Source organism: Microtus pennsylvanicus, chromosome 15 (assembly GCF_037038515.1).
Source record: "Microtus pennsylvanicus isolate mMicPen1 chromosome 15, mMicPen1.hap1, whole genome shotgun sequence".
NCBI lineage: Eukaryota > Metazoa > Chordata > Mammalia > Rodentia > Cricetidae > Microtus > Microtus pennsylvanicus.
The window spans coordinates 22508737-22534650 of NC_134593.1; the positions used below are offsets into that span (position 1 = coordinate 22508737).

Below are 25914 nucleotides of genomic sequence, written 5' to 3' on the forward strand. Positions count from 1 at the left end.
TTCTTACTTTAAATAATTGTTTTTAAATTTGAAATAATTGCATTTGGAGTTTTTAATCTTTAAGTTCCAAAATATGCCTTAAAAGTTATGTTTTCTATTATCTAACAATGTTCAAAATCTTTAAGACAAAAGTATTTTAACAAAACAATACTTTTGTCATTTATTAATCATAAGCTGTACCATCTAACAGGTAAAATTATAATTATCTTTGCTCACAGACTTACAACTAGCAATAAAGTTTTGTAGAAAATATGATTCTTCTACATCCTTGTCAGGACCTTTACCACAAGCCCCATACTATATATAGGCAAATCAAACTGATGGAAAAGATTCCATAGTCTTTTAAGGTACGCATTTCAGGAAAGACAAGTATATAAAGGATTAGAACACATTTTCATTATGAAAAATCACTAGGTTGACAATTTAGAGGTCTTTCAACATACAACTATATCTCTTAAGTAATCAAGCTTCAAATATCATATATCAAAAACACCCTCCAAATTAAAAAAAGGAATTCACTTGGCCTCCTAACGTATCTTCTAACATACCCCATTCTAACCATCACCAATATGAATTCTAAAATAAATAATCTAGAAATAGACTGATCTAAGATGCCTCAAAGACAGAAGATCCTTCTTATTCTGAAACTCACAAATGTATTTGCATGTGTCTGTTGGTATAAATCTGCTTTTGAAAAGATAAATGAAGATTTCAGGAAAGACATTTTTAGAACAACATATTGAGACTCAAACTTAAAACCAAGAAACATGTTCCCTACAGCAAAAGCTATGATTTCAGCCGGAAGTAATAGATAGCTTCCCGATGGGAGGAGGGTGGAGAACAAGTACACAACAGACTTCAGCATCTGGTCAGTTTTAGAGCAGAAGCTTTTATCCTCTAAGTGTTTTCCTTAATACTGAGGATGACAGTTCTCATCAACTGAGTTTCTACCACATGTCAGGTAGTTTATTTTGCTAGGCTGATTAATAAACATTACTTCTAATCCTTACAAAACTCTCAAGACTGGTACTGACAACTGTTTGTGGATGAGAAAGTTGAAGATCACAGAGATTAAAGGACTTGTCAAAACATAAACTGTTAGGTGGGACAGAACAGCACATATACTTGTTTGTTAGGAATTTTGGTTTTCTGAATCAACACAATGTTCTGGAGGGTGGGGTGAAAGCAGAATTAAACCAATGTTAGGTTCCCATTATTTCAATTTAAAATCTGAAGGGAAACTGACAAAATAAATAACATCACAGTAATAACGTGGGTTACACACCACTCAGCCTTCAGCATGGTCATCTATGGTGAGCTCTTCTACTCAATTGCTCTAGTGGAAAAGCAGGACCTGCCAGGAACTCACCAATGTGGTATAAACCCATAAGCAAGCCAGTCACATTTTTCTGACTCATGACATGATGCTTAAATATTTTCAAAACCATTAGACAAAAAGAAAGACTGACAAACAACTACAGAGCTGTACAGGGAAGTACTTATTGTAGCCCTATTACTGGCTGGCTCAATGGAAAGACCAACTAATTAACTGACAAGTAATCAGCTATATGTTAACTACCTAAATCAGAAAATAAAGTGTGAAAATGTGGAAACAAAAATTCTATTAACTACATACATATACTACAACCTTGGCCAAGGAGACAGGGAGATGGCTCAGCAGATAAAGATACATACACACACCAAAATAAACTAAGTTGCAAAATTTGTATTATTAAAACCTTGTCCTTAAAATGTCATAAAATCAAGCCAGGCAATGGTGGTGCCTGCCTTTAATCCCAGCACTTGGGAGGCTGAGGTAGGCAATCTCTATGAATTCCAGGGCAGCCTGGTCTATAGAGCAAGTTCCAGGACAGGCACCAAAGCTACACAGACAGAAAGAGAATGTCATAAAAGCCTATCAACCACCCCTTATACAATATCCTTTTTTCCAAACCAGAGGGGAAACACTGAATTGAAGCTAGTAAGGTAACAAATACTTAAATGTTACAAGAAAAGTTAAAAGTAACAGCCAAACAAAATGCTATTTTCTTTGCTATTTTTGTTGTTGTTGGTGGTGGTGCTGCTGTTCTTTAAGACATGCTTTCTCTGTATAGACCTGACTACCCTAGGACTCACTCTGTCTACAAGCTAGCCTCACAGATCTACCTGCCTCTGCGTCCAAAGTGCTGGGTTAAAGGTGTATACCACCACTGCCCAGCTACTGATTGCTATTTTCAAACAGAAACCACAAGACGTCACACTGTATCACTTACAGACAGAAAAATTGAAATAAAGAAAATCTGCTGATTATAGTTTGGAATAAGACTCATTAAAGTACCAATTACTAATAAATTATATATGGCTATTTCAAATAAGTTATGATCTTTTGAAATGCTTCAATGTTTCATAAACTGTAATAAATTAAGCATTTAACTTTTCTGGGCCTTCTTTCTTCTATAAATTTAAGAAGATACACTAAGCCACAAAAATGAAAAGTTGCCAGGATGAAACTCTGCTCAAGAGTATATATAAATAGTCACTAACCGTAGAGGTCAGGATTTGAGTTTTTTAAGTTGTAGCCCAATAAAAATAATGGAGTAAGTCAGGTGGTAATGGTGAAATACCTTTAATCCCAGCACTCAGGAGGCAGAGACAGAGGATCTCTGTGAGTTTGAAGCCAGCCTGGTCTACAGAGCAAGTGTCAAGACAGCCAGGGACAGAGAAACCCTGTCTCGGGGAAAAAAAAAAAACACACACACACACACACAACAACAACAACGGACTAGAAAAGATAAATAATTAAAAAAAAAACCTAAAGCAGGGGTTGAGGGTATAGCTCATCAGAGTGCTTTCCTACCTGCATCAAGTCTTGCATTAGACCCCTGGTACTATATAAACCCCATGGTGGAACACACCACTCAGGAAGTGCAGGCAGGAGGATCAGTGTTTAAGAACAGAGCAGGCTGGCAAGAGGAATCAGTAGTTAAGTTAGGAGCACCTTCTGCTCTTTGTAGAGGCCCCCAGGTGTGGGTCTCGGCACCCAAACAGCAGTTTACAACTGTCCTTAAGCACAGTTCTAGGAGATCCAAAGCCAGTATACCAGGCACAACTGCATATGTACAGGCAATAGCAAACATGCACAAAGTAAGTAAATCCTTTTCTAAGTTCAAGATCATCCTCAGCTGTATAGTGAGTTCAAGGCCAGCATGGGATACAAGAGTTTGACTCCAAAGAAAAAAGGGGGAGGGGCAAGCAAGATGGCTCAGCTGGCACTTGCTACCACACCTAACCTGACATTTTACTGGGACCTCATAGTGGAAGAACAGAGCGAATTCCAACAAATTTTCCCTCTAACATCCAAAAGGCTGCTTTGCCCCAATACATAAGTAAATAAATGTAATTTTAAAAGTTACAGAAGCAAAGTAAAGCAAAACAAAAAAATTCTTCTATATTATGTTTATAATTGGTAAAACAAGTTTAAATTACATTAAGCTAACAAAAATAAATTTTATATAGGGAAACCAATTTTTTTAATGGAAGAAACAGGGTTACATGAGCTCTTGTCATTTAAAGAAAATAGCTAAAGCCAGGTGTGGTGGCACAGGTCTCTAGTCCCAGCACTCGGGAAGCAGAGCAAGTGATCTCTGAGAGTTTGAGGCCAGCCAGGTCTACAAAATGGGTTCTAAAACAATCAGGGCTACACAGAGAAACAATGATGTCCTTTGGGTGTCATTTTTTTTTTCCTCTGGAATGCCAAAACTATGTAATGTTTTAAGTGTTTAGAAAACAGATTTACAGTATAAAGATACTGTAGCAAGTTTTATATATATTGCCTGTGTCCTGAAAGCACCTTAAAAATCAGACATGTTTAAAAAAAAAAAAAACAGGACAGTACAGTTTCTGTCACACCTCTGACCAGTCAGCTAAACTCATATCCAGCTTTTATTCAACACACTGCTTCCCAAACCAGGCGGTGGTGGCACCTTTAATCCCAGCACCCAGAAGGCAGAGGCAGACAGATCTCACTGAGTTCAAGGCCAGCCTGGTCTACCTGGTGAGTTCCAGGACAGTCAGAATTATTAAACAGAGAAGCCGTCTTTCAAAAAACAAAACAAAATAAAAACAAAAATGACTTCCCAATACTTATCCCAGTTTCCATTTAATGTTATTTCTTTAAAACCAAAATCTCATAGTAATCAACTACCAATAAGACAACTTTGGCAAAGAATTTTCGCTCACACCTGCTTTTCTGGAATGAACAATAAAACCAGATGAGGCAAAAAAAAAAAAATCTCTACATGCTAACAGATATCAAAGCATTTAATAATAGAACTCAACATTAAAGCTCACTAGATTTTTATAATGGTAATTTGAAACAAGGGGAAAAATAGTAAACCAGACATAACTACTGTCCATCTTTTTGTTTCTAAGGCAGTGACTCACTGTGCAAACCAGGCTGGCCTTCTTGCCTCTGTTGGGATTAAAGTTTGGCTGGTGCCACCAAGTCCATTTTCCTGTATGCTTTTTAAGTTTGTTTTGTCTCTAACTAAGCACTTATGAACACTTTAAATATAAATCAGATGTAAGCCTCTCATTCCTTCTATAACAGTATGGATACATAGCTGCTTATTCACAATACGCAGCAGAAACAAAGGTGACGATGCCATTGCTCAGTTATTATATAGCAATTCAATGACAAATCAAGATTGCCCGGGCACTCCATTTCCTGCTACTGATGTTCTTCTCTAAAACAATACTTTTATGGGGAGGAAGTCCTCCTCTCACGATAAATTACTTAAAAATGCTTTTGAAAAGGATTTGAGAAGATTATCCAACAGTGCTGGGGAAACTAGACAGTCATATGCAAAAGAAAAGTTGGATCCTTTATATACACTATATATAAAAATCAGCTTGAAATAGATAAAATGTCTAAATATCTTCTAAAACTATAAAGGAAAAGCTTCAATAATGCTTAGATTAAGTAAACCTTTATAGACATGAAAAAGTACAGGAAAAAATAGACTCAATTACATAAAAACAATTCTGAGCACCAAAAGAGCATAACCTACAGAATGACAGAAGAAATGTGAATTTTGGTTAATAACCAAAATATATATTTTAAAAAATCCCAAAGGGCTGGGAATGTAGTTCAGTCACACAGTTCTTGTCTAGGGTGTATATGACCAGAATTCAACTCTAATACTTTGAACAATGCAAAAAACAAAAACTCCAGTATGTGTGTGTCTTCAGTTCATATGTAACTCAAGACTTAAAATACACACATCTCCAAAGACTTTATAAAAATGGCTAACCAGCACATGAAAAGATGCCTAATACAAACAATAATCGAACAATGCAAATCAAAACAATAATATCTTCTCACACCCGTAAAATGGCTAAGGAAGGCTTGTGGACCCTGAATGAGTCAGCAGAACATAGGAAGCATAACCTTTTGTGTACTACTGTTGGGAATGTAAATGGTACAATTATTATAGAACAGATTATGGAGAGCTTCTCAAAAAGAATTTTCTATTCTATTTCTACATGTATATCCACAAAAAAACAAAAGCAGTCTTAAAGAGATACTTACACATACATTTAATTGCAGTATTATTCCTGATAATAGAGAAAATTGTAACAAAAATTCTACATGCTACAACATGGATTAACCTTAAGGATTGAGCAAATAAATAATCTTTAGTCATAAAGACAAGCATAGGCTTGAGAGGTGGCTCAGTGGTCAAGAGCACTTGTTCTTGCAAAGTACCCAGGTTCAATTTCCAGCACCCACATGGAGGCTCACCACTTCCTCAGGCACCAAGCATGCATGTGGTGTACAGATATGTACAGGCAAAAGCACTCATATGACTAAAATAAATCTAGACAGGTGGTGGTGGCACACACCTTTAACATCAGCACTCAGGAGGTAGAGGCAGGTAGAGCTCTGTGAGTTCTAAGCCAGCCTAGTCTACAAAGAGAATTCTAGGACAGCTAGAGCTGTTACAAAGAGCAAACCATGTCTAAAAAACAGCAACAACAAGAAAAAACAAACACACTTATCCCTTCAGTATCCACAATGTTTGTTCTTGGTCTTTCCCAAAAGATATCAAAATCCAAACTCTCAAGTACTCTATACAATACAGAATATTTATCTATATAACCTACACATAACCTCTTATGTACTTTTACTTCATCCCTAGGTTATTTAAAATAACTAATGCAATCTTTAAAAAAAAAAGATTTATTATATATAGTGTTCTGCCTGCAAGCCTGAAGAGGGCACCAAATTTCATTATAGATGACTGTGAGTCACCATGTGGTTGCTGGGAATTGAACCCAGAATCTCTGGAAGAGCAGCTCTTAACCTGAGACATCTCTCCAGACCTACCTAAAGCAATCTTTTTTGGTTTTTTTGTTTTTTGTTTGTTTTTTTTTTATTTTTTGAGATAGGGTTTCTCTGTGTAACAGCCCTGACTGTACTGAAACTTGCTCTGTAGACCAGACTAGCCTCGAACTCACAGAGATTCTCTGCCTCCTAAGTGCTGGGATCCTAAAGCAATCTTAATGCTATATAAAGAGTTGCATTTATTGAACAATGACATAGAAACATGTTCGGTACAAATACAGGGTATGTTCAGATACTTCTGTTGTTGGCTGACTCCATGGATTAGCAAACCCACAGATGGAGGGTCCATCTATATTATGTGATTACACTTATAATACGTATACATAATAGTTTAACTCAAAACAAAAAAACAAAGAAAAAAACAAAGTAGAAAAAGCATCCTCAAGAAGTGTAGGGAATAGGAGTTATTAATAGGTAGTTTTAATTTTCTAGGCACTGCTTGCACAAAAATGTGAATATACCATTCACATACCATAGAACTGCCTGCTTAAAAATGAAGATGGGAATATTTGATTTCTACGTCTTGATATGTTTTTAAAATAAGGGACTTAGGAATGGCATGATGACTCAGCAGAGAAAGGCACCTATCACCAAACCGGAGGACCTGAATTTGAGTACAGGGACCAGCATGGTGGGAGGATAAAACCACTCCCACAAGTTATCCTTTAACTTCACATTCACTGTGGCACGCTACACCTCTCCACACACCAATGTCATTACATTTTTTTAAATAAAACTTATTTTAATTAAGGTGCTTACAATTTTTCCAATGGGACAGAGGGTGTACCTCTATACTGGGATCTTTGTCTGGCATACACAAGGTTCTGGTTTCATATCCAACCACCCAAAGACTGACTATTCACTATTGTTTCAGGTCACATTTCAACCTGGTGTACAGGCAGTATACAGTCAAGTATAATAATCTACTACTACTTAGAAAGGTTATTGACAGTTTAAAAGTACCAAAGAAATTGTTGATAATCTAAGGGGAATGAAAAACCACAAACTCAAATAGGAATCAACTTTTCACTGCTTCACTAATTAACATTAAAGGAAAAGCCTGGCCAGGCATGGTGGTACATGCCTCTAAGTTCAAGGCTAGCCAATCTACACAATGAGTTCCAGGCCAGCAATGGCTACAATGAGACCAGCTCCCCGCTCCAAAAACAAAGGTCATCCAACTCATCTCACACTGAAGTCATCATTGCCAAATGGAGTAAATACTCCCATTTAAAATCCTCAAAGCAATAAAGAGTTTTCCCTTTTTAAAACACACCATTCCAAACAAACAATTCAATCAGTGCTACTGTACTGGTGAGTGGGATAGAGTCAGACCAGCAAGAAAAATCATGATGTGCAGGACAGAGTCAGATTCAGCAGATAAACCTAACTTTAAAAAATCTGAAAAAGAATGCTCCAAACACTGAAAAACAAAAAAAACACAGAATAATATAAAAATACGTCTATATAATGAAACTGTCCAATGTATCAACATTCTTAAGCCTAGCCACTTGAGCTTATTTTCATAGTCTCAAAGGATCAATGTCATTTGAAGCTACTAACATATGTGGACAAAAATGTTCAAGTTTATCTTCAATAAACAATTTCATAAGGTGTTGCTCTTAAAGGCAAGGGTACTGTTTACCAAATATTTAAAAGGACCACCTACATAGACTGATAATTTGTTAGTGGACTATCCAAAGGTGCTTGAGAAAACCATTCAGGACTCTTTTGTGCTCAGCTATTTTTAAAACCTTACAATTCTGAATATCCTACCTAATTAAGAATGTCAAGTTAATAAACGCAACATGAAAATTTGTGTTCTTGCAATTAATTATATAAAATCACCTGTGTTAGTATGTGTAAAGAAAAAGGCTATTGCCATAAATGTACAAATAAATGTGTGTACATTTAACCCATATTTAAGAAAATAATTTGAAACCATATTAAGATGTATAGATGCTCTATAAGACTAACATGCCATCTTCCAGTTAACCCACCTTCTCTCATTTCCTTCAACTATTGAGACTATATCCAGTATTGCTATTATTCAGCATGAAATACTTATGTACAAAAATACAAAGGTTACAGAATAAAGCTACTCTACAAAGTTCTTTTCCAAATATTCAAATATTTAGATTAAATATTTTCAATTATTCAAAATTCTGATAACTTCTGTATAAATAGGAAATATCAGATATTTAAATAAACAAAAAATGGTTTTATGATGAAAAATCCAAAAGAATGTCTTCTCCCAAGTAAAACTGACTCAAAATTTTTCCATTTATTGAGAAACTGTAGCTTAATTATTTCGAAGCTAGTTTCATTCTGTGCAAAAACCATTACCACTACTTCCTAAATCCTAGCTGATTCAATAAAATAACTGAGACACATTATCCTTCCTTCTTACGAGATATAAACCCTGGTCGGTAAGAACATCCCAATCTCCAGGTTTCCTTCTCCAGGTCAAAGTGCTCTTTGACAAGAGCTCTGCCTTCAACCTTAAACTTCCTACAAGAGTGAGCACACAATGCCCTGGATCTCTCCACAGTTAACTGTTTTCCTATAGGACTTTCTGCTGTTTAAAGTATGTAGATGAAGGTGGGTGTAACCAAATACTGTTCCCTCAACGAAATGTGACACAGAATAATAGGAAAATGATAGTTCTATACCTCACAACCTGACAACAAAATAAAGGAATGGATCTTAAAACTTGGCAAAGAGAAAAATCCTAAATGATAAAATAGTACTACACACAACATAGGAAAGGCTTTTACAGAAACAGACTAGCAAGGGGCAAAGCAACAGCAAGAAATAAAAAATAGTATTTACTAATTAAACGGTGGAAATGCTGCTCAGAGGTCTGACTTGTAAAGCATACTTCAAATGCTACAGGACTCAATTCCACCATTCCTAAAGATGGTTAACTGTTCAAGAGCTGTCCCCAAATGAAGCATATAGCTTGTGAAGTCATGGAAAGAATTTCCCTGAAGTGCTCTAAATTCATGAGAACTGTGCATTATGGAACTTGGGAAAAGTATATAACACTTATTCCTAAATATAGCATTATGGTAATAGTGCTTTGCATACTGAATTCCTTGGGTGTGGTATTACTCCATGTGTGTAGCACTACATATTCTTTGGTATCTTGTATTTCTAGGATAGCAATAGCATAAGTTATAATGGATCACTTCACATTTCCTTGGTGAATGACTTGTAATTTAAGCTCTTGTCTCATCCTCACAGATGAGGGACTTTTAGGGAGCTGCAGGTAGATAGGCAAGCTTTTATGTTTCTCATTTTTCCAAGGGTTTGGAAATTTTAAACTTTAAAAGGTCAGAAGCTACTTCCTACTACTGTAACTTCTAATATTATGTGCTTCTAGAGACATCTGAATGTAGTCAACCAACTACTACGCTCCTGACAAATCTTACCTTCCCAAGTATACTACCTGGGTTAAGATAAACCCTAATCTAACAGTCATTTCTTCCAACGACTTTACTAATATAGAAACAACTGCTAAGTCAACCAGCAGCTGTGACTCACCGCAATAGGTGCATATGTGCCTACACGGAGCATAGTTTCAGACTGGTGTATTGACTTCCCTTTTATGTCTTTTATGAACTTTGAGGGGCTGAAACCAAATTTATGTCAATGTTCTAGCCAAGAATTTAGATTCAAATTCTGAATGCAAATACATTTAAAGGGGGAAATGAGGGACAGAAAAACTATACACCTTAGGTGTTTTGGATTGTGTGCACACTGTATTTCAACCTCATTATGCTTTATACTTCTATTCACGTTGCATACTTTTGGGCTGGATTGTGTTTTTATACACATAATAAAAACAACTCTTTTCTACCTTAGTATTCAACCTACCTGCCCATAGTTGTCTATGCCAGTTACTAATCTATTTAAATTTAACAAATCAAAAGCTGTCCTTAGGGATTGGCCAAGAGTCGTAAGTCCTTCTGCCTGAAGGTTTTTCAGTTCATTCATAAACGTTGCATGATTTTCTTTCCATCCAGCCTGAAAAGAAAGATGTAAGAATTTTTTTTTTATCATTTGAAGCCACGAACACACACGGACACCGATTATAACGTGATGTCCACCAAGCAGGTATTCCACTTCGGGTTTGTACAGTTAACTTCACTTTTGATTGATAAGGCTTGGGTCACATGTTCTAACTGTTGTCTCTGGTGAGGAAACTCTTCCATAGGTGGCCAAGAATGAACCTGCTTGCCCTACACCTTTTGGTAAGTAACAACAGTCTTAATACTTTAATAAGTTGACTGGGAAATTTGCTAACATAACATCCTCCAAAGTGTGTAAGGGGTGGGTGTTGCGAAGGTACTAGTGGAAGGCAGATGGCAGCAGGACTTCTTAAGTTGACCACAGCTGTCCCACCAATCGGTGGCCTTCCTAGTTCCACTCTGTGATGACCAAGTCTCGAGGCCCCCCTCCTGGCTTCCCTGCCAGCTTGGGCTGATTCTCCCTTTTAATGCAAACCCGGGCTAGGCAAGGCTGGGCCCGGCTGTCACTCGGGCTAACTTGAATAAATATCCCCCACAGTTCATTGCTGCCGCTCACGCCGCGGAGGGGAAATGTCGGCCATGTTGATCGTAGCGCCTCCGCCGCCAGGCCGAGCCGGACCCGGAGGGGACGGCAGTGGGCCAGAAACTGCCACCACGCCGGCGCTCCCGAGCTGGGGAGGGGTGGGAGGCCGCAGGGGAAAGGGACCTGGAGGCGGGAGCGGCGGTGGGGGAGGGGAGCATAATGAAGAGGGGGGCGGGGAGGGCGAGCTAGGAAGGAGCAGGGAAGGGAAGGGGGGGGGGGGAAGGCGAGGGCTGTTACCTTGATAGCATAGGGCGGCTCTTCGAAAGTGACCAGCATATACCTGTCTCCTCTGCTGGCAGGGTCCCGGGCACGGAGCTGCGGGCCAGGGTGGGGACGGGAGGGAGAGAGAGGGAAGCACAGAGGCGAGGTTACCAGTGGCAGAAGGGTCGCTGGCCGCCCCCACAGTACCGCACACGCAGGGCCACCCCTCCGCCGACCCCCCACCCCCGCACCCTCAGTAGCCCCACATGGGCCAGGCCCAGCGGAGCCCGCTCCCAGCGCCCGCTCGCTCGCTCGCCCGCCCGCGCGGTGGGGGAGGGGTCCCCGCGCCCGCGGCGCCCGCAGTAGCCCCACCGCCCCCCCCTCCGCCCTGCCCCCCGTGGGCCACCGGGTCGGGGTCGCCACCGGGGCTCGGTCAGTCGGTACCTTCATGAAGGTCTCTACCGCGCCTTTGGCCGTGTCCAGGTAGGTGGTGCCCAGATGGCTGCGCTGGTTCATAGAGGCAGACGTGTCTATCAGGAACAGTAAGATGGGCATAGTGCTGGCCGGGGACACCGGGGCCCGAGGTGGTGAAGAGATGGCAGAGGTGGAGGCACTGGCTGCGGCGGCGGCAACCGCCGCTACGCGGGGCGGGGAACGCGGCCCCCGGGAGGAAAACACCGGCTGTGGGGAGTTTCTCCCCCGATAGTTGAGAGGAAACTCCCTAGCCCAGGTCCTCCCGGTCGTACCCCCGCCTCCGGCCTGCCTGCCCGCTGGGGCGGCCGCACGGACGTCTGTCCGTCCGTGCCCCCCGCCTGGGGGGGTCCCGTCCCCACTCCCGGCCCCTGTGTGTGTCCCCGCGGGAGACGGGCCCAGTTCCCCACCCCACCCCCAGTGCAGGGAGTGGGGAGCAGGGATCTGGCGAAGAGGGGAGTGGGCTGAGGGAAGATTGGCCCTGGGGCTGTTGGGAGAAGTTTCAGGGACTCCCTCCGCACCCCAGCGGTATCACCACTTTCTCAGCCCCTCTCGCTACTGAAGCGCTTTTCTCTCTCACTCTCCGGTTTTAACTCGGGCAGGGGCTACGTAGGCTCCGCCCCTGACACGTACTCCCATCACGTGATGCCCAGCCCCGCCGCTCTACTGGCTGGGCCTCAGAGCCTCATTAGCATATTCAAACAGCTCAGGGGCGGGGGAAGTCTGTAGGCCGACTTAGAGGACAGTTATTGAGCACGCGCGGAGGCGGGGCACGGGGAGGGGGCGAGCGCCGGGAGGCGGGCTCCGGGAAGGGGCGGGGCCACGCCGCGGAAGCACCGCGGGCGGGGGGCGGGGACTGTGTCGGCGCGCTGGGCGGCCGCGGCTGTAGGCGTGCGTGTCAGGGCGGCCGGCCTTTGGGCTCGTGCGCGGTTGACAGGGTTGGGAGAAGGGAAGTGGAAGCCGCCCTCAGGCTGTGGGCGAGGGCTCTGGGTCGTGATTGAGACTGCAGGGCTGGGGAGAGTGAACCGACGAGGGCTGGGGAACCGCGCAGGCTCACGCGGCCGGAGCAGGCCCGGTCCCCGGACGGCCTGGGGCGCCTGGCGGGGGAGGGGAAGTGAAAGGTTGTTTATGACCTGGTCCTAATCCCCCGCCAGTCCTTCGGCTCCGGTTGCAGCCGGTCAGAGGACCCACCGAAAAGGAAGCCAATCCTGGAGTGCCTCACCCATCCCTGCAAACACTAAGGGGAATTCAAATGTGGACTAGGAAAGCGAACCGCGCTGTCCTCCCCAGCCAAGTTCCCTCTTCAGCTCGCGTTAGGGCACTAGAATATATTAAGAAATAAAAGGGACTTGCCAAATCCTAGTCCACTGCCCTTTTTAAAATGGAAAGGATGACCACGTTGCGCAGGTGACCCAGAGAATAGGTTTCCCGGAAACCCGCCTTTCAGTCCCTGCCAGTATTGTGTCGGAAACCATTCTCGGCCCATGTCACATTACCCCAAGTCTTCACTATGCGCCTGCAAGTCCGTAGAACTGTTCTCAGATGTAGTTGGAAAACTGCAAGGACGCTGCTGATAAACAAGTTGAATTTGGGACATAGAGGCCTTGTTAGACTGTAGGTATTTATAGGGCCTCTCCCACCGGCCCTGCAGTTCCGTATTTTCTCTATGCTGAAATTCTGGCGTGCTGGGCAACCGAAGTGGCATGCTTGTGGCACTTTAAAAAAAAGAAAAAGGTTCTGCCTTTGTTGTTTGGGCTTTTCCTAATATTTTAGGGGAAAGTTTTTAACTTATTGACAAATTGTAACGTGCTGTTTTGTAGGAATGAACCATAGTAGAAGCATGAGATTCTTAGAGACTCAGACTATAAAAAATGAACTACCAGCCAATATTTGCTGCAGACTAGTTATGCCTAGGGCTGATGGGAATTAATATATAAATAAAAGGAGGGCCCTGACTTCAAGGAGTCTAAAAACATAGACATTGAAAATCAGAAGATGATTGCTATAATTCCGGAAGAAAAACCTATTGTGTAGTTTCCAAGGTTTGTGTGTGGTACTGCTTGAGAATCTAGATCCTGCTCAGGGATTGATGACAAGTTGCTTGCACAGCCATGCATGCCGCTTTTCTCTTTTTTTCTTTCCAGGCAAGTGCAGAATTTTCATAGAGTTAGTCTCATTTTCTCATCAGGCGTTTAAGGTGTGTGTGGGCCCTGCCTATCTGAAAACAGACTCTTTATGGGCCATAAGAATGTCTGTTTCCTGTGTATTGTGGAATGATGTGAGTCCAGTGTGAGTTAAAGAAGCAGCGGTTGCCGGTGAGAAAAAAGAAGAAAAAAAAATCAGGCCACTAGAAGTGTGAAGGAAGGTAGAGCAGCATTGCTGACGGCCACAGCTAGAGCAGCCCCGCCAGGAAGGTCGCTGGGCGCAGACAGCAGAACACCTTTAGTCCGCTGAAGGAAATTCCCTCCTCTGTCTTAGCTCAGTTCTGTTGAGGGGTGCAGGAAATCCAAGGAGTCAGTTGTTTGAAATCACTTGACAGTAGCACCGTGGCCGTTCTTCCCTGGCTCAGTGCGGTTAGCAGGTTGTCACCCTAGGGTTGTCATGGAGGTGTGTGGAGGACACTTCTGCAAAGAGGAGAGCCAAGTCCAGGGAACTAACCCAAAGCAATTAACCAGAACTCGTGCTTGTGATGGCACTGGAGACCAAAGATCACGTTTTCAGCCAGGAAGTCCAGAAGTTCTGAATGACAAGGCCGTCAAGGGAACAGGAAAGAGATAAGCAGCAAATACACAGTGAGAAACCAGGAAACATTCACAATCAGTCCTTAGACAAAATTGTGAAATGGGCCACCTTGATTTTGAAGTGACTCCTGGTCATAGTTTGGTGATTGGTTGATGATGGTTTTAAAGCAGTTCTTAGCCAAGACTTGCACAGCAGCACTACCTACAGAGCTTTAAAACATAATGCACCAAGTCCGTGCCCAGAGGAAGACACGAATCAGTGGAATTCGGAAGATGGCAGAGAGAGTAAAAGCACTTGTCTCCTGGTGACTTGGCTCCCTGGAACCCACTTAAAGGGAGGAGAGCTCGCACTCCACGAAAGTTCCCTCTGACCTGCACGTGCTGGACATTGCGCCTGCGTGTCACATACATCATGTGCACAGTAATAAAATTGAATTTGAATTGGGATGGGCCCTGGTCTCCAGGTTTTTTAAATTTATTCAGCTTACTCTTAAATAGTGCTGACTACTAACCCCATATTTAGGGCTGGCAAGATGGCACCGGAGGTAAAGACACTTGCCTCATAATCCTGGCAACTTCAATTTGATTCTCATAATGCACATGGCAGAAGGAGAAAACTGACCCCGTGAGGCTGTCCTCTGACCTTCACAGTTACATCCTGTGGCATGCACCCCTCCCATATACACCATGACATACATGATACTACATGTTTATTGTCTGGCCTCTGCTAGTATTTTTCACATACCCTTATAATTACTGCATTTGTTAAAAAAGATAAATAGAGGGAAAAAATGCTAAATGTGATCACCAGTCCGTATGGTGGATTTGTGGCAGTATGTACACAATGCCAACTTTATTTGGCAAAAGGGGAGAGAGCTAGAAGAAGAACACAAATGGCTCTGGAGAATGCCACCATACCTCAGCGAGCTTTGGCCCTGGAGGAAACAGATGAACACAGTGAATCTCTCCTTCATTCATTTTCTTCTTGTGGTACTTGAAGACGTCTACTTATATTTAGGCTTACTTTCCTAAAATATGGCCCCTAAATTCAAGCCGAGCAGTTCCCAAGATTCAACTGAAGAAATAGCTATGGTGTCGCTGAAGTGCCAGACTCTGGTATCGGCAAGGGCTGTGCTGCACGTTGTGAAAGCCGTTTCTGAGGGGCACTAGTCAGAGCCATACTGGGGGAGGAGCTGGTCTTTGTTTCCCAGCACCCGCATGGCAGCTCACAATCGTCTGTAACCCCAGTTCCATAGAATCCATCCTCCTCTTCTGGCCTCCATGAGCACCAGGCACACACATGATACAGTCATAAACATGAATACAATTTCTTTAAAAAGAGGGAGTATAGTCCAAATGCCCTTGCTCTTTCAGAGAGAATGATTATATGGAAAACAGAAAGCATGGTGACTCTGACTTAAGCAAGGCCCAAGATGTTGAAGCAGAACAGAATTAAGAACTGGTGTCTTATAGTCTTCCATAGGCGCCAACCAGAAATTTTTAAATCACTTTAAACCAAGCAGGGTAACACTTTTAAAATAACTTGTGTGCCAGTAACTTGACTTTTGATATCTGGATATGCCATTGTCGTGAGTGACTGTCCTCCAAGCCAAGTAGCCCCCACATCTGGGCATTCAGCTGCACTCCAGTGCAGAAGATCATCCCAGCTGGACTTGCTTATGGTTTACATGCCAGCATGGAGGGACCGAGAAGGCAAGATACCCTCACCTGACTGTCCAGCTACTCTCTACCACCTGTTATGCCCTACCCCGTTTTAATTGCACACGGAAGGGACCAGAGTATATCTAACCCCAGGAAGGCTTGAGGGGATGCCCAAACACCTGTAAGTAACCACTCACGTGTGTAAAGAAGTCCAATAAACCATTGGTTCTCTTCCCCAGAGTTTGCTTTGGTGAACTCAAACCTCATTTTGTCATTGAGACCTTAGGCATTGTTTATGTCTTCTTGTAAGAAATTGAGCAGCAGACATCCAAATAGAACAATCAGGTGAACCCAGTGTTCCACAGAAGTAATGTAACACAATTGCATTTGACTGTCTACCACTTCCTCAGCATTCTGCTGGTCTACCTCCTTTTAGATCATGATAGTGATGTTGAGAACATAAGAAAATTGTAACCGCATAGAATTGGATATGAAATTATGCAACTAAGGTAATAAGATAATATACATAAAAGGAAGCTTAGTTTTGGCTGTACACATTATGTAAGTCCTCAAAAAATGCTAGGAAAAAAATTACACCTTTAGACCCATCATTCAAAAGGCAGAGAAAAGTAGAACTCTCTGGGTTCAAGATAGCCTAATCTGCATAGTGAGCTTCAGGATAACCAGGGGTACATAGTAAGACCCTGCTTTTAACAACAACAACAAAATATATATTAAAAATTGTTTTTAACCTGTCATGAAAAAAAACATGAAAATTGTATTGCTAACCCTATATAAATATCATTCATGATTATTAAAACATTTCAAACGTGTTTTTTCTTTCAAATAACTCATGAAAATAAGTCTTTTAGACCCTAATAATAATAATAAATATATTTTGCCTTCAGAAACTATGTGGCAGAAGAGGAGAAATAAAGATACATAGTACTAGCAGGATATAATCAGCGCCAAGGAAGATGTGCAAATCAGTCCTCTAGATCAAGTGGGGAATTGTTCGGACTGGAGTGGACAGCAAGAAGCAGCATTTTCCCTTCAAAGCTTTATAATTTTTGAGAATTTTTTTTTAAACCTGAAGACAGAGGTGATTGTTGGGTGTAGATATAGCACATGGTTCATCTGTGAGAGACCCTCCGTTCAATCCCCAACACCACCAAAAGGAACTAACGTGAAAGTAGATGTTATTGTCAACAGTTTTTCAATATATAAAAGATTAACAAAAAAATTAAATTTTAACCTCACTACCCAGTGACTTAACTAAGAATAGAATTTTAGTATATGTTCCTTCCTTTATATTCAGAATAAAATCAGAGTTCTTTATATTCTTCTTTTTTCTACTTACTATATTGTGAGCACTTTGGGAGGTATATGGGGGCCCATGGCAGGCTGGAACAATCTGTGCAGACCAGTCAGGCCTTAAATTCACAAAGATTTACCTGCCTCTGACCTCTGAGTGCTGGGATTAAAAATGGGCACCACCATGTGTAGCTCATAGTGTTAATCCTTAAATGTTAAAGTAATTTTAAAGGTTTTTATTAGCATGTATTAATTATGCATAGTACTGGGTTTTATTATGACATTTTCTAGTTGTATATAATGTATCTGTACCATGTTCACCCCCATCACCCTCTCTTGCCCCCCAACTCCCACTGATCCCTTCTACTTTTGTGTCTAATATAATTTTTAATAACTGCATGCTTCTCCATTCATGGACGTATCACAGTTTAATTTCCTATGAAAACAAGGCCTTCTGAATCAGCTAAGCAAGGCTCATATGAACTCACTGAGACTGACGCAGCAAGCTCAGGGCTGACCCAGGGCTGCACCAGTCCTTCGCATGTATGTTCTAGCTTTCAGCTTAGTATTTTATGAGTGGCTCTCTGATTCTCTCTCTCTCTTCCTTTCCATCTTTCCTTCTTCTTTCTTTCTTTCTTCCTTGTTTTGTTTTGTGTTTCAAGAAAGGGTTTCTCCTTGTAGCTTTGACTGTCCTGGAACTCACTCTGTAGACCGGGCTGACCTCAAGCTCTGAAATCTGCTTGCTTCTGCCTCCTGAGTTCTAGGATTAAAGGCATGAACCATTGCTGCCGTCGAATTCTTGAAACTCTTCCTTTGGTTGGGTTGCCTTCTCAATGTGATGGATTATGGTTTTTATTTTATCTTATTATATTTTGTCATCTTTGGTTGTTATCACCTAAAAACGTGTTCTTTTCTAATGAGAGACAGAAAAGGAGTGGCTCTGGAGGGGAGGAGAAGGGGGGCAGAAACTGGAAGAAGGGGAAACCATAATTGGGATATATTGTATGAAAAATCTTTTTCGTTTCTTTTTCTTTCATTTTTTTTTCCTGGTTTTTCGAGACAGAGTTTCTCTGTGTAGCTCTGGAGTCTGTCCTGAAACTCACTCTGTAGACCAAACTGGCTTCAAACTGATAGAGATTCGCCTGCCTCTGCCTTCTGGGTGCTGGGATTAAAGGCATGTGCCAACACCGCCTGGCTGAAAAAAAAAATCTACTTTCAATAAAAGGAAAAGAACAAGAAAACATCCCTCTTATTGGATTTATTTTTCAGGGCCTGTGTCTCAGTTGGTAGAGCGCTTGCCTAGCATACATACAGCCCTAGATCCATTCCCCAGCACTACATAAACTTAGCTTGATGGTATATGTCTGTAATTCCAGCACTGTGGAGGTAGAGTCTGGAGGATTAGGCTACATAATGAGTTTGAGGCCAGGCTGGAAAACATGACATTCTATTAAAGGGAGGAGGATAATGGGGAGACTGGAAGGTAACAGAAAAAGGCATGGAAGATGGGAGTGGGGGCTGGGCGGTGGTGGCGCACGCCTTTAATCCCAGCACTCGGGAGGCAGAGGCAGGCGGATCTCTGTGAGTTCGAGGCCAGCCTGATCTACAAGAGCTAGTTCCAGGACAGGAACCAAAAGCTATGGAGAAACCCTGTCTCGAAAAAAAAAAAAAAAGATGGAAGTGAGGGATGGAATACAGGGAGAGACCACTAACATTAAGGCCCATTTGAGGGGTTCTATGGAAACTTACTACCATAGAAACTTCTTAAGATATATACATATATGAAAGAAATCTAGATTAAACCATCTAATAATGGGGAAGACAAAGCTGCAGCTAAACACCCTTACCACTGAATTAAACTTCCAGTGCCAGGTTTACATCTAATCGAGATGAAGCCCAAACCCCCAAGCTACTCAGGCTGTTGTTCTCCATCAGTTGATGGTAAGACTCTATTGCTGAAGACAATGGTTACATATCTCACTGAGCATGGAGAAGATGGTACCTAACTAGAGCGTCCACTCCAACTGGCTGGTTTCATGATATGGGAAGATGCTCCGCATGCTACCAGAGGAGAAATTCAGTTCTTCTATCTGCCTGCATGATATTGCTAGTGCAATAATGACACAAATGTTTTGGGAGTAATCAACCTCTATCTGATTGGATTTAAGGCCTACTTCCTGAGATGGAACCCATGCCTGACTCTGCTCTGGTGGCCAAGAACCTGAGACTAGATAGACAACGGGCCTAAGAGAAAAACAAATGCTATTGTTCTGCTAAAGAAATGTAGCAATATGGACGGTGGTGGTGCACGCCTTTAATCCCATTGCTCAGGAGGCAGAGGCAAGCGGATCTCTGTGAGTTCGATGCCAGCCTGGTCTACAAAAGCTAGTTTCAGGACAGGCACCAAAGCTACAGAGAAACTTTGTCTTGAAAAAACAAAAAACAAAACCAAAAACAAAACAAAGAAATGTAGCAATAAAATGACTCTTAAGGCTATTCCTCTAGACCTCACTCAGCCATCATCAAAGAAACTTTCTCCTGCAGAAGATGGGAGCTGTCACAGAGACTCACAGCTGTATTATGTGCAGAGAGGGAGACACTGTGGAACACTCAGTGCTAAATGGGGTGTCTTCATCAAGTCCCTCATTTTAAGCCTCAGCGATCTGTGCAGAAGAGGAAGTGGAAAAATTGTAAGGACCAGAAGGGATGAATGATACCAAGGAAACAGTGCCTTCCAGACATAATAGGACTCCAATTAACAACTTCTCACAAAGGAAGAATTAGCTTCTCCAAGGGAGTCTTACTACACATACAAACCACATTTGAGGGCAGGTCCCATGCCCAGCAGTAAATGACCAACACAAAAAAATTAAAAGGTATTTTTGGAGATTTTTTTTCTTGTCTCATATTGCTTTGGAGAATGTTTTTTTGTACCTTACTGATCTTTTGCTTGTATAATATGGTTTATATTTTGAATTTTTAAAATTTTTGTTTATCATCGAGGTTATATAAAATAAAGCCTTGAAGTAGGATGCTGTGCAGTCAAAGAATACATGTGTAGAACTTGGAGTTCTTTGCAACCTTTCTTATCTCACCTTGCGGGCGCTTGGGCTTTGATGGTGTTTCTACCAACAGAAATGGCAGCAATACAACCATTAGCCAATTCTGGAAGTTCTTTAGCTGATCACAAGCAGATTCCGGGTATGCACTGGCAGATATGCAGGCAAGCACAGTCAGCCCATGCCTTTTTATGTATGGAGCAGGAGTCAGAGTTTACTCAGCCCACATGTGACTAGCTGGGCTGGGGTGTACTGTGCGACATAAGACATGAAAAATATTTTTTATATGCTATATTTTGAAATAAGTAATTCTTGGGAAAAATAAATAAATAAATAAGGGAAAGTCGATGATTTAGACCTTTTACACCCAAGGGAAAGATGTGGGGGAGGTTTTCTGTGTTTGTAGAGAATACAGGGAGAATGGGTAGGGGTTGAGGATTAAGGGACAGCACTTAAAGTCAAGAGAAAAAGGAGCAAGTTTGGAAGGAGCAAAGGAAATAGAAGTGTTAGCACAGTCTAGTAGGCAGCTGGTCCCGGGGCAAAGGGGATCTTTGGAAATCCGTTCTTATTTTGTCGTTCTTTCGGTTCAGACTAGTTGTGGTCCTTTGGTTTGTTATGAACTTTAGTACTGTTGTGGAATAATTAATAAATAACTCTTCACAGGCAAAAAAAAGTTTTGTTTGTGTATGGGGGGTGTGCTTATGTATGTCTTTCTTGTGTTCTTAAGTTTATTTTCTTTTGTTTGTTAGTTTGTTCATCTTGTTTTATTCTTGTTTATCTTTTTTATTTGTATGCTATTTTCTTAGAGAGAAAGAAGGTGTGGTGCTGGAAGAGTGAGGAAGTACGAAGAATCTATGAGATGAAGGAGGGAAAACTGAACAGATTAAATTGTATTAAAAATAACTTTATTTTTAATTAGAAAGGAAAATGATCCTATCAAAATCTTTGTAATAATTCCATAGCTATTTTCTGCATACTAGCTGCTACTCTGAATGTTTGAGATTCATTAATGAACAAGTTACCCATATTTATAAGGCAGACAAGCGTTTACAAGCTCTAAACTATATATTACATCAGGTACATATGTGCTCCAGAGGAAAATACAGCAAGAGGCTGGAGAGATGACTTTAGAACTTAAAGTGCTTGCTACATACAAAGATAAAGATCCGAGTTCAAATCCCCACGACCTGTGTAAGAGTAAGGCATGGTAGCACAATCTTGTAATCAGCACTGAAGAAGGACAGGTGGATCCCAGGGACTCACTGGCAAGATAGTGAAAACAGTGAGCTCCAGACGGGTGGTAGTGGCACAGGCCTTTAATCCCAACACTCAGAAGGCAGAGGCAGCAGATCTCTATGAGTTCGAGACCAGCCTGGTCTACAGAGCAAGTTCCAGGACAGGCTCCAAAGCTACAGTAGAGAAACCCTGTCTCAAAAAACAAACAGACAAAAATCCAGTGAGCTTCATGTTCAATGAGAGGCCCTATGTCAAAAAAAATAAGGTGGAGGGGACTAGAGAGATTGGCTCAGCAGCTAAGAGCACTTGCTACTCTTGCAGAGGACCCAGATCTGGATTGTATAACCTGTAAAATGAAATAAACCCTTCCTCTCCAGGTGGCTTTTGGTCATGGTGTTTATAGCAGAAAAAAAAAAGTAACAATCCATACCTGCACACATCCAAACACACACCAGAACACACACTGAATAAAAAACAGCAGGAGTTGGAACTATGACTCAGCAGTTAAGAGGATGTTCTGCTCCTGTAGATGACCCAGCATATGGTGGCTCATCGCCAACCATCCGTGTTTAGGGGATCCAGTTCCTTGTTCTGATCTCTACAAGCACCAGAATACATGTGATGTAATATGTGCATGCAAAACATCCATACACTTAAAATAAAAAAAAATTAAAGTGTGGGGTAGAGGCCTGAGGATTATATTTGCAAAGGGGATATTTACAAAAGGACCCGCTGAGAAAGTGACATTTGATTACCACCCAACAGCAATGAGACAACAAGCTAGGTATATAATGACGACGACAAAAAAAAAAAAATCTTGTAACAACCCTAAATTTGGAGTGGAGCTTGTATGTGTAAGGGACCAGAGAGAGGTGGCCAGAGAGGAACAGAACGTTGTTGCAATGTAGACTCTAAGGCCCTAGAGTTGAAACTAGTGCGTGTCAAACTGCTGATGATTGGATTCAGCTCCTTGTGGGACAGGAACCCACTGGAGGATGCCGAGCAGAGCCTCATTTTAGAGCAGAGTAGATTGAAGAAGAATGAGCAGAGCCAAGAACCATCAGGAGGTGGTTACTGTATTCCAGCAGCAGTGGTGGCTTGAAAAATAACATGAAGTTCACAGTGGAAGTAACTTTAGACAGAGAAAGGAACAGCTTCAAACACTTCCAGTATTTTTCTTGGCGAAATTTTCTCAAAGGAAGAGTTATGACATGCATGTTAAGGGCTCTTCCTACATACAGCAGAATGGTTCACCTGAGAAGGTCCAGTTCATACTTCCACCATTCACAGTGATATATAGTTGACAGAAAGATTCTGAAAGGTCAGACATGGCCACTCATGACTGGTCCAGCAGCTCAGGAAGCTGAAGCCAGAAAATCACTCTGTCCAGGAGCCTGAGAGAAGTCCAAGCTGCATACTGAGACTAGCCCTCTCTCAAGAAAACAAAGTGTTGTATCCCGAGTTTACTTATAAGATTTTGTTTTTATTTCTTTTTATGTGGATGAATGTGTATATTTGAAGAGGGTGTCCAATTCCCTGAGTTAAGTTAGAGTTAAGGCAGTTGTGAGCCACCTTATATGGGTGCTGGGAACTAAACTCAGGTACTCTAGAAGAGCAGCGAGCTAGCTCTCTTAACCACTGAACCATCCGTCCGGTCCCAACACAATCTTCTTAACATTGAATTTTTTTATTTAACTTCATTTTATGTGCACTGGTGTAAAGGTGTAAGATGCCTGGATCTGGAGTTACAGACAATTGTGAGCTGCTATGTGGGTGCTGGTAATTGAACCCGGGTCCTCTGGAAGAGCAGCCGGGGTGCTCTTAACTGCTGAGTTATCTCTCCAGCCCCACCCCCAAATACTTTTCTAAGAGCTTTACAAAGTGCTTTCATTTGCAAAGAGCCATTAGGAAGATTAGATTTTGCATATATTCATATGTGTGTGTGTATATATATATATATTCATTTATATAGATAGATGTTGTATTTGTTGACATGTTTTAAGGAAAAAAATCAAATGCAGATTACCAAAGGCTAGATGTTCCCTTTGGAACCTATATTATAGTAATAACATTGGTGATTTGCAGAGGAATAGCAACTAGAATTTTGTTTTGTTTTGTTTTTTTCAAGACAGGGTTTCTCTGTAGCTTTGGAGCCTGTCCTGGAACTCGCTCTGTAGACCAGGCTGGCCTCAAAATCACAGAGATCCACCTGCCTCTGCCTCCCGAGTGCTGGGATTAAAAGTGTGCACCATCACCGCCTGGCATCAATTAGAATTTAATAAATGCTGAGAGGGAGAGAAAGAGAGGGGAAGGAGAGAGGGAGAGAGGGAGAGAGGGGAGGAGGCTAATGACAAGAATGAGGAGGAACAGGAGAAGGTCACTATTCAGATATGACGAGGGACATTTACCTAAGAGGACATGACAAGATGGGAAAACTGAGGAAGATTGGCAGAGAAGGAAGGTAGAACAACCATAAGCCTGACTTGCTAAAGCAAAAGGAAAACAGCATTTCAGAAACACTATGATTATTCCAAAGATACTGAAACATTCAGTATAGTAAGAAGACTTGACAAAGGTGGTCAGTTAAGAAAGTCACTGTTGGCCTTTGTGAGGGTCTTTTTAGAAGGCGGTGGTGGAGCACACCTTTAATCCCAGTTCAAGGCCTGCCTGCCTTGTCTGCAGAGTGAGTTCTAGGATAGCCAAGGCTATACAGAGAAACCCTGTCTTGAAAAAACAAGCAAACAAAAAGAGACCACACAGAGTGGAATTTCAGTGAATTTTTGAAGGCAGAGATGTAGCTTCTGGTACTAAAAGGGAGACTGAGATCATAGCTCAGATATGGAAGATGAAGCAAGCATGCTTTCAGGTGAAGACAGACTGGGAGGGCGGAGTTGCTGTTGTTAGTGCATACCCTATCAGGTCTCCAGAGCAGAAGGGGGTAAGGGCACCAGGATGAACGGAATATCAGCACATAAAACAAGGGTACTGAATTCTCTGGGATCAGAAATAGTGACAAGAATTTGAGTGAAGCCCTTAGAAGTTTTCTAGCCTGTTGGTGAATTTATTTGTCAATTTGATAGGGCCACAGAGTGCCCAGCCATTTGGTCAAACACCACAAGCGTGTTTCTGAGTGGGTAACTGGAGCAATGGGAGATGGGGGAAGGGAGGGAGGAAAAGAGGGAGGGAGAGAGGGAGGGAGGGAGGGAGGGAGGGAGGGAGGGAGGGAGGGAGGGAGGGAGGGAAGGAGATAGAGGGAAGGAGAGAGTGAGAGGGAGATGGAGGGAAGGAGAGAGGGAGAGAGAAAGAGAGAGAGAGAAATTCCCTGTATCTGGCTGCCTTCAAGCTGGACATCAGTTATTTCCTGCTTTCAAACACAAACGGAAACATTGGCTCTTAAATCTCGAGTCCACAGGTCTGTGCACTAGCGCTTGACTCATGGTTGTCAGGTCTCTGCACAGGCTGGAACTGTGCCGTCTGCTTCCTGACTGCAGATCTGAGAATTCAGCCAATTCCTCATTTCTTTCATATGTACGTATATATCATACATCAATCCTGTTTCTCTGATGACCCCTAATATATCCTGCCTACATAGTTGCTGTTTAATGTATATTGAGTGACAAATTGGCAGACTGAGAAGGTAGAAAGGGAATGGCTATCTAAGCTGCAATGAGAAAAATGTGTTCCAGAAAGATCCCTAAAAATAGTATGGGGAAGCAACAGACCATCTGGGCTCTTGAGGAGCTGACATGCCACGGGGCCGATGGTCAGCAACTAGGAGGTTCAGCAAGCACCGCTGCCATATGACTGGATGCAATGAAAAGCAACCAACAGGCAATGACCAAGTGTAGCTGGCCCCACAAAGGGGAGAACAACCAGCTCTCCACTATGTACTTGTTCGGTGCTTCGCTTGGTCATAAAACCTAACAAAACTGTAGGCTAAGTTTCCCTTTGGAGAAAAGGTAACGGATGGAGATTGATTTATCACTGTCTGAGGTGGCAAAGCAGAACGGAACTAGAGTTTGGATGTGAATCCAGAGGCAAGATGCTGGGTTGACCTTAGTTACTGGTTACCTGCACATGGGACTATGGGCTGAGGGACCGCCTCTCCCTGTGATGACTGCAGGAATTTGGAACAAAAGGCACTCGGGATCCGAGGAAACTAACTGGGAAAGAGTCAACAAAATATAGTCGAAGGCAAGAATTTGCT

At 42.1% G+C, this 25914-nt stretch overlaps 1 protein-coding gene and 1 long non-coding RNA gene across 6 annotated transcripts in view; one reads left to right on the forward strand and one right to left on the reverse strand.

The window, feature by feature from the left end:
* Positions 1-12245, reverse strand: part of Ints6 (integrator complex subunit 6) — a 79362-nt gene extending 67117 nt beyond the window's left edge. For 2 of the 3 annotated variants that reach the window (XM_075950074.1, XM_075950073.1), the window contains exons 1-3: positions 11669-12245; positions 11261-11338; positions 10286-10435 (exon numbers count right to left, since the gene is read on the reverse strand). In XM_075950074.1, the coding sequence (XP_075806189.1) occupies positions 10286-10435; positions 11261-11338; positions 11669-11779 (339 nt within the window). In that variant the 5' untranslated portion in view covers positions 11780-12245. The remainder of the gene's footprint in view (positions 1-10285; positions 10436-11260; positions 11339-11668) is intronic. The other variant, XM_075950075.1, reaches the window with a different exon arrangement.
* Positions 10611-25914, forward strand: part of LOC142836063 (uncharacterized) — a 67875-nt gene continuing 52571 nt past the window's right edge. For 2 of the 3 annotated variants that reach the window (XR_012907991.1, XR_012907989.1), the window contains exon 1: positions 10611-10662. This is a non-coding gene — a long non-coding RNA (uncharacterized LOC142836063). Of the gene's footprint in view, positions 10663-11322; positions 11708-25914 lie in introns of those variants that run through there. The other variant, XR_012907990.1, reaches the window with a different exon arrangement.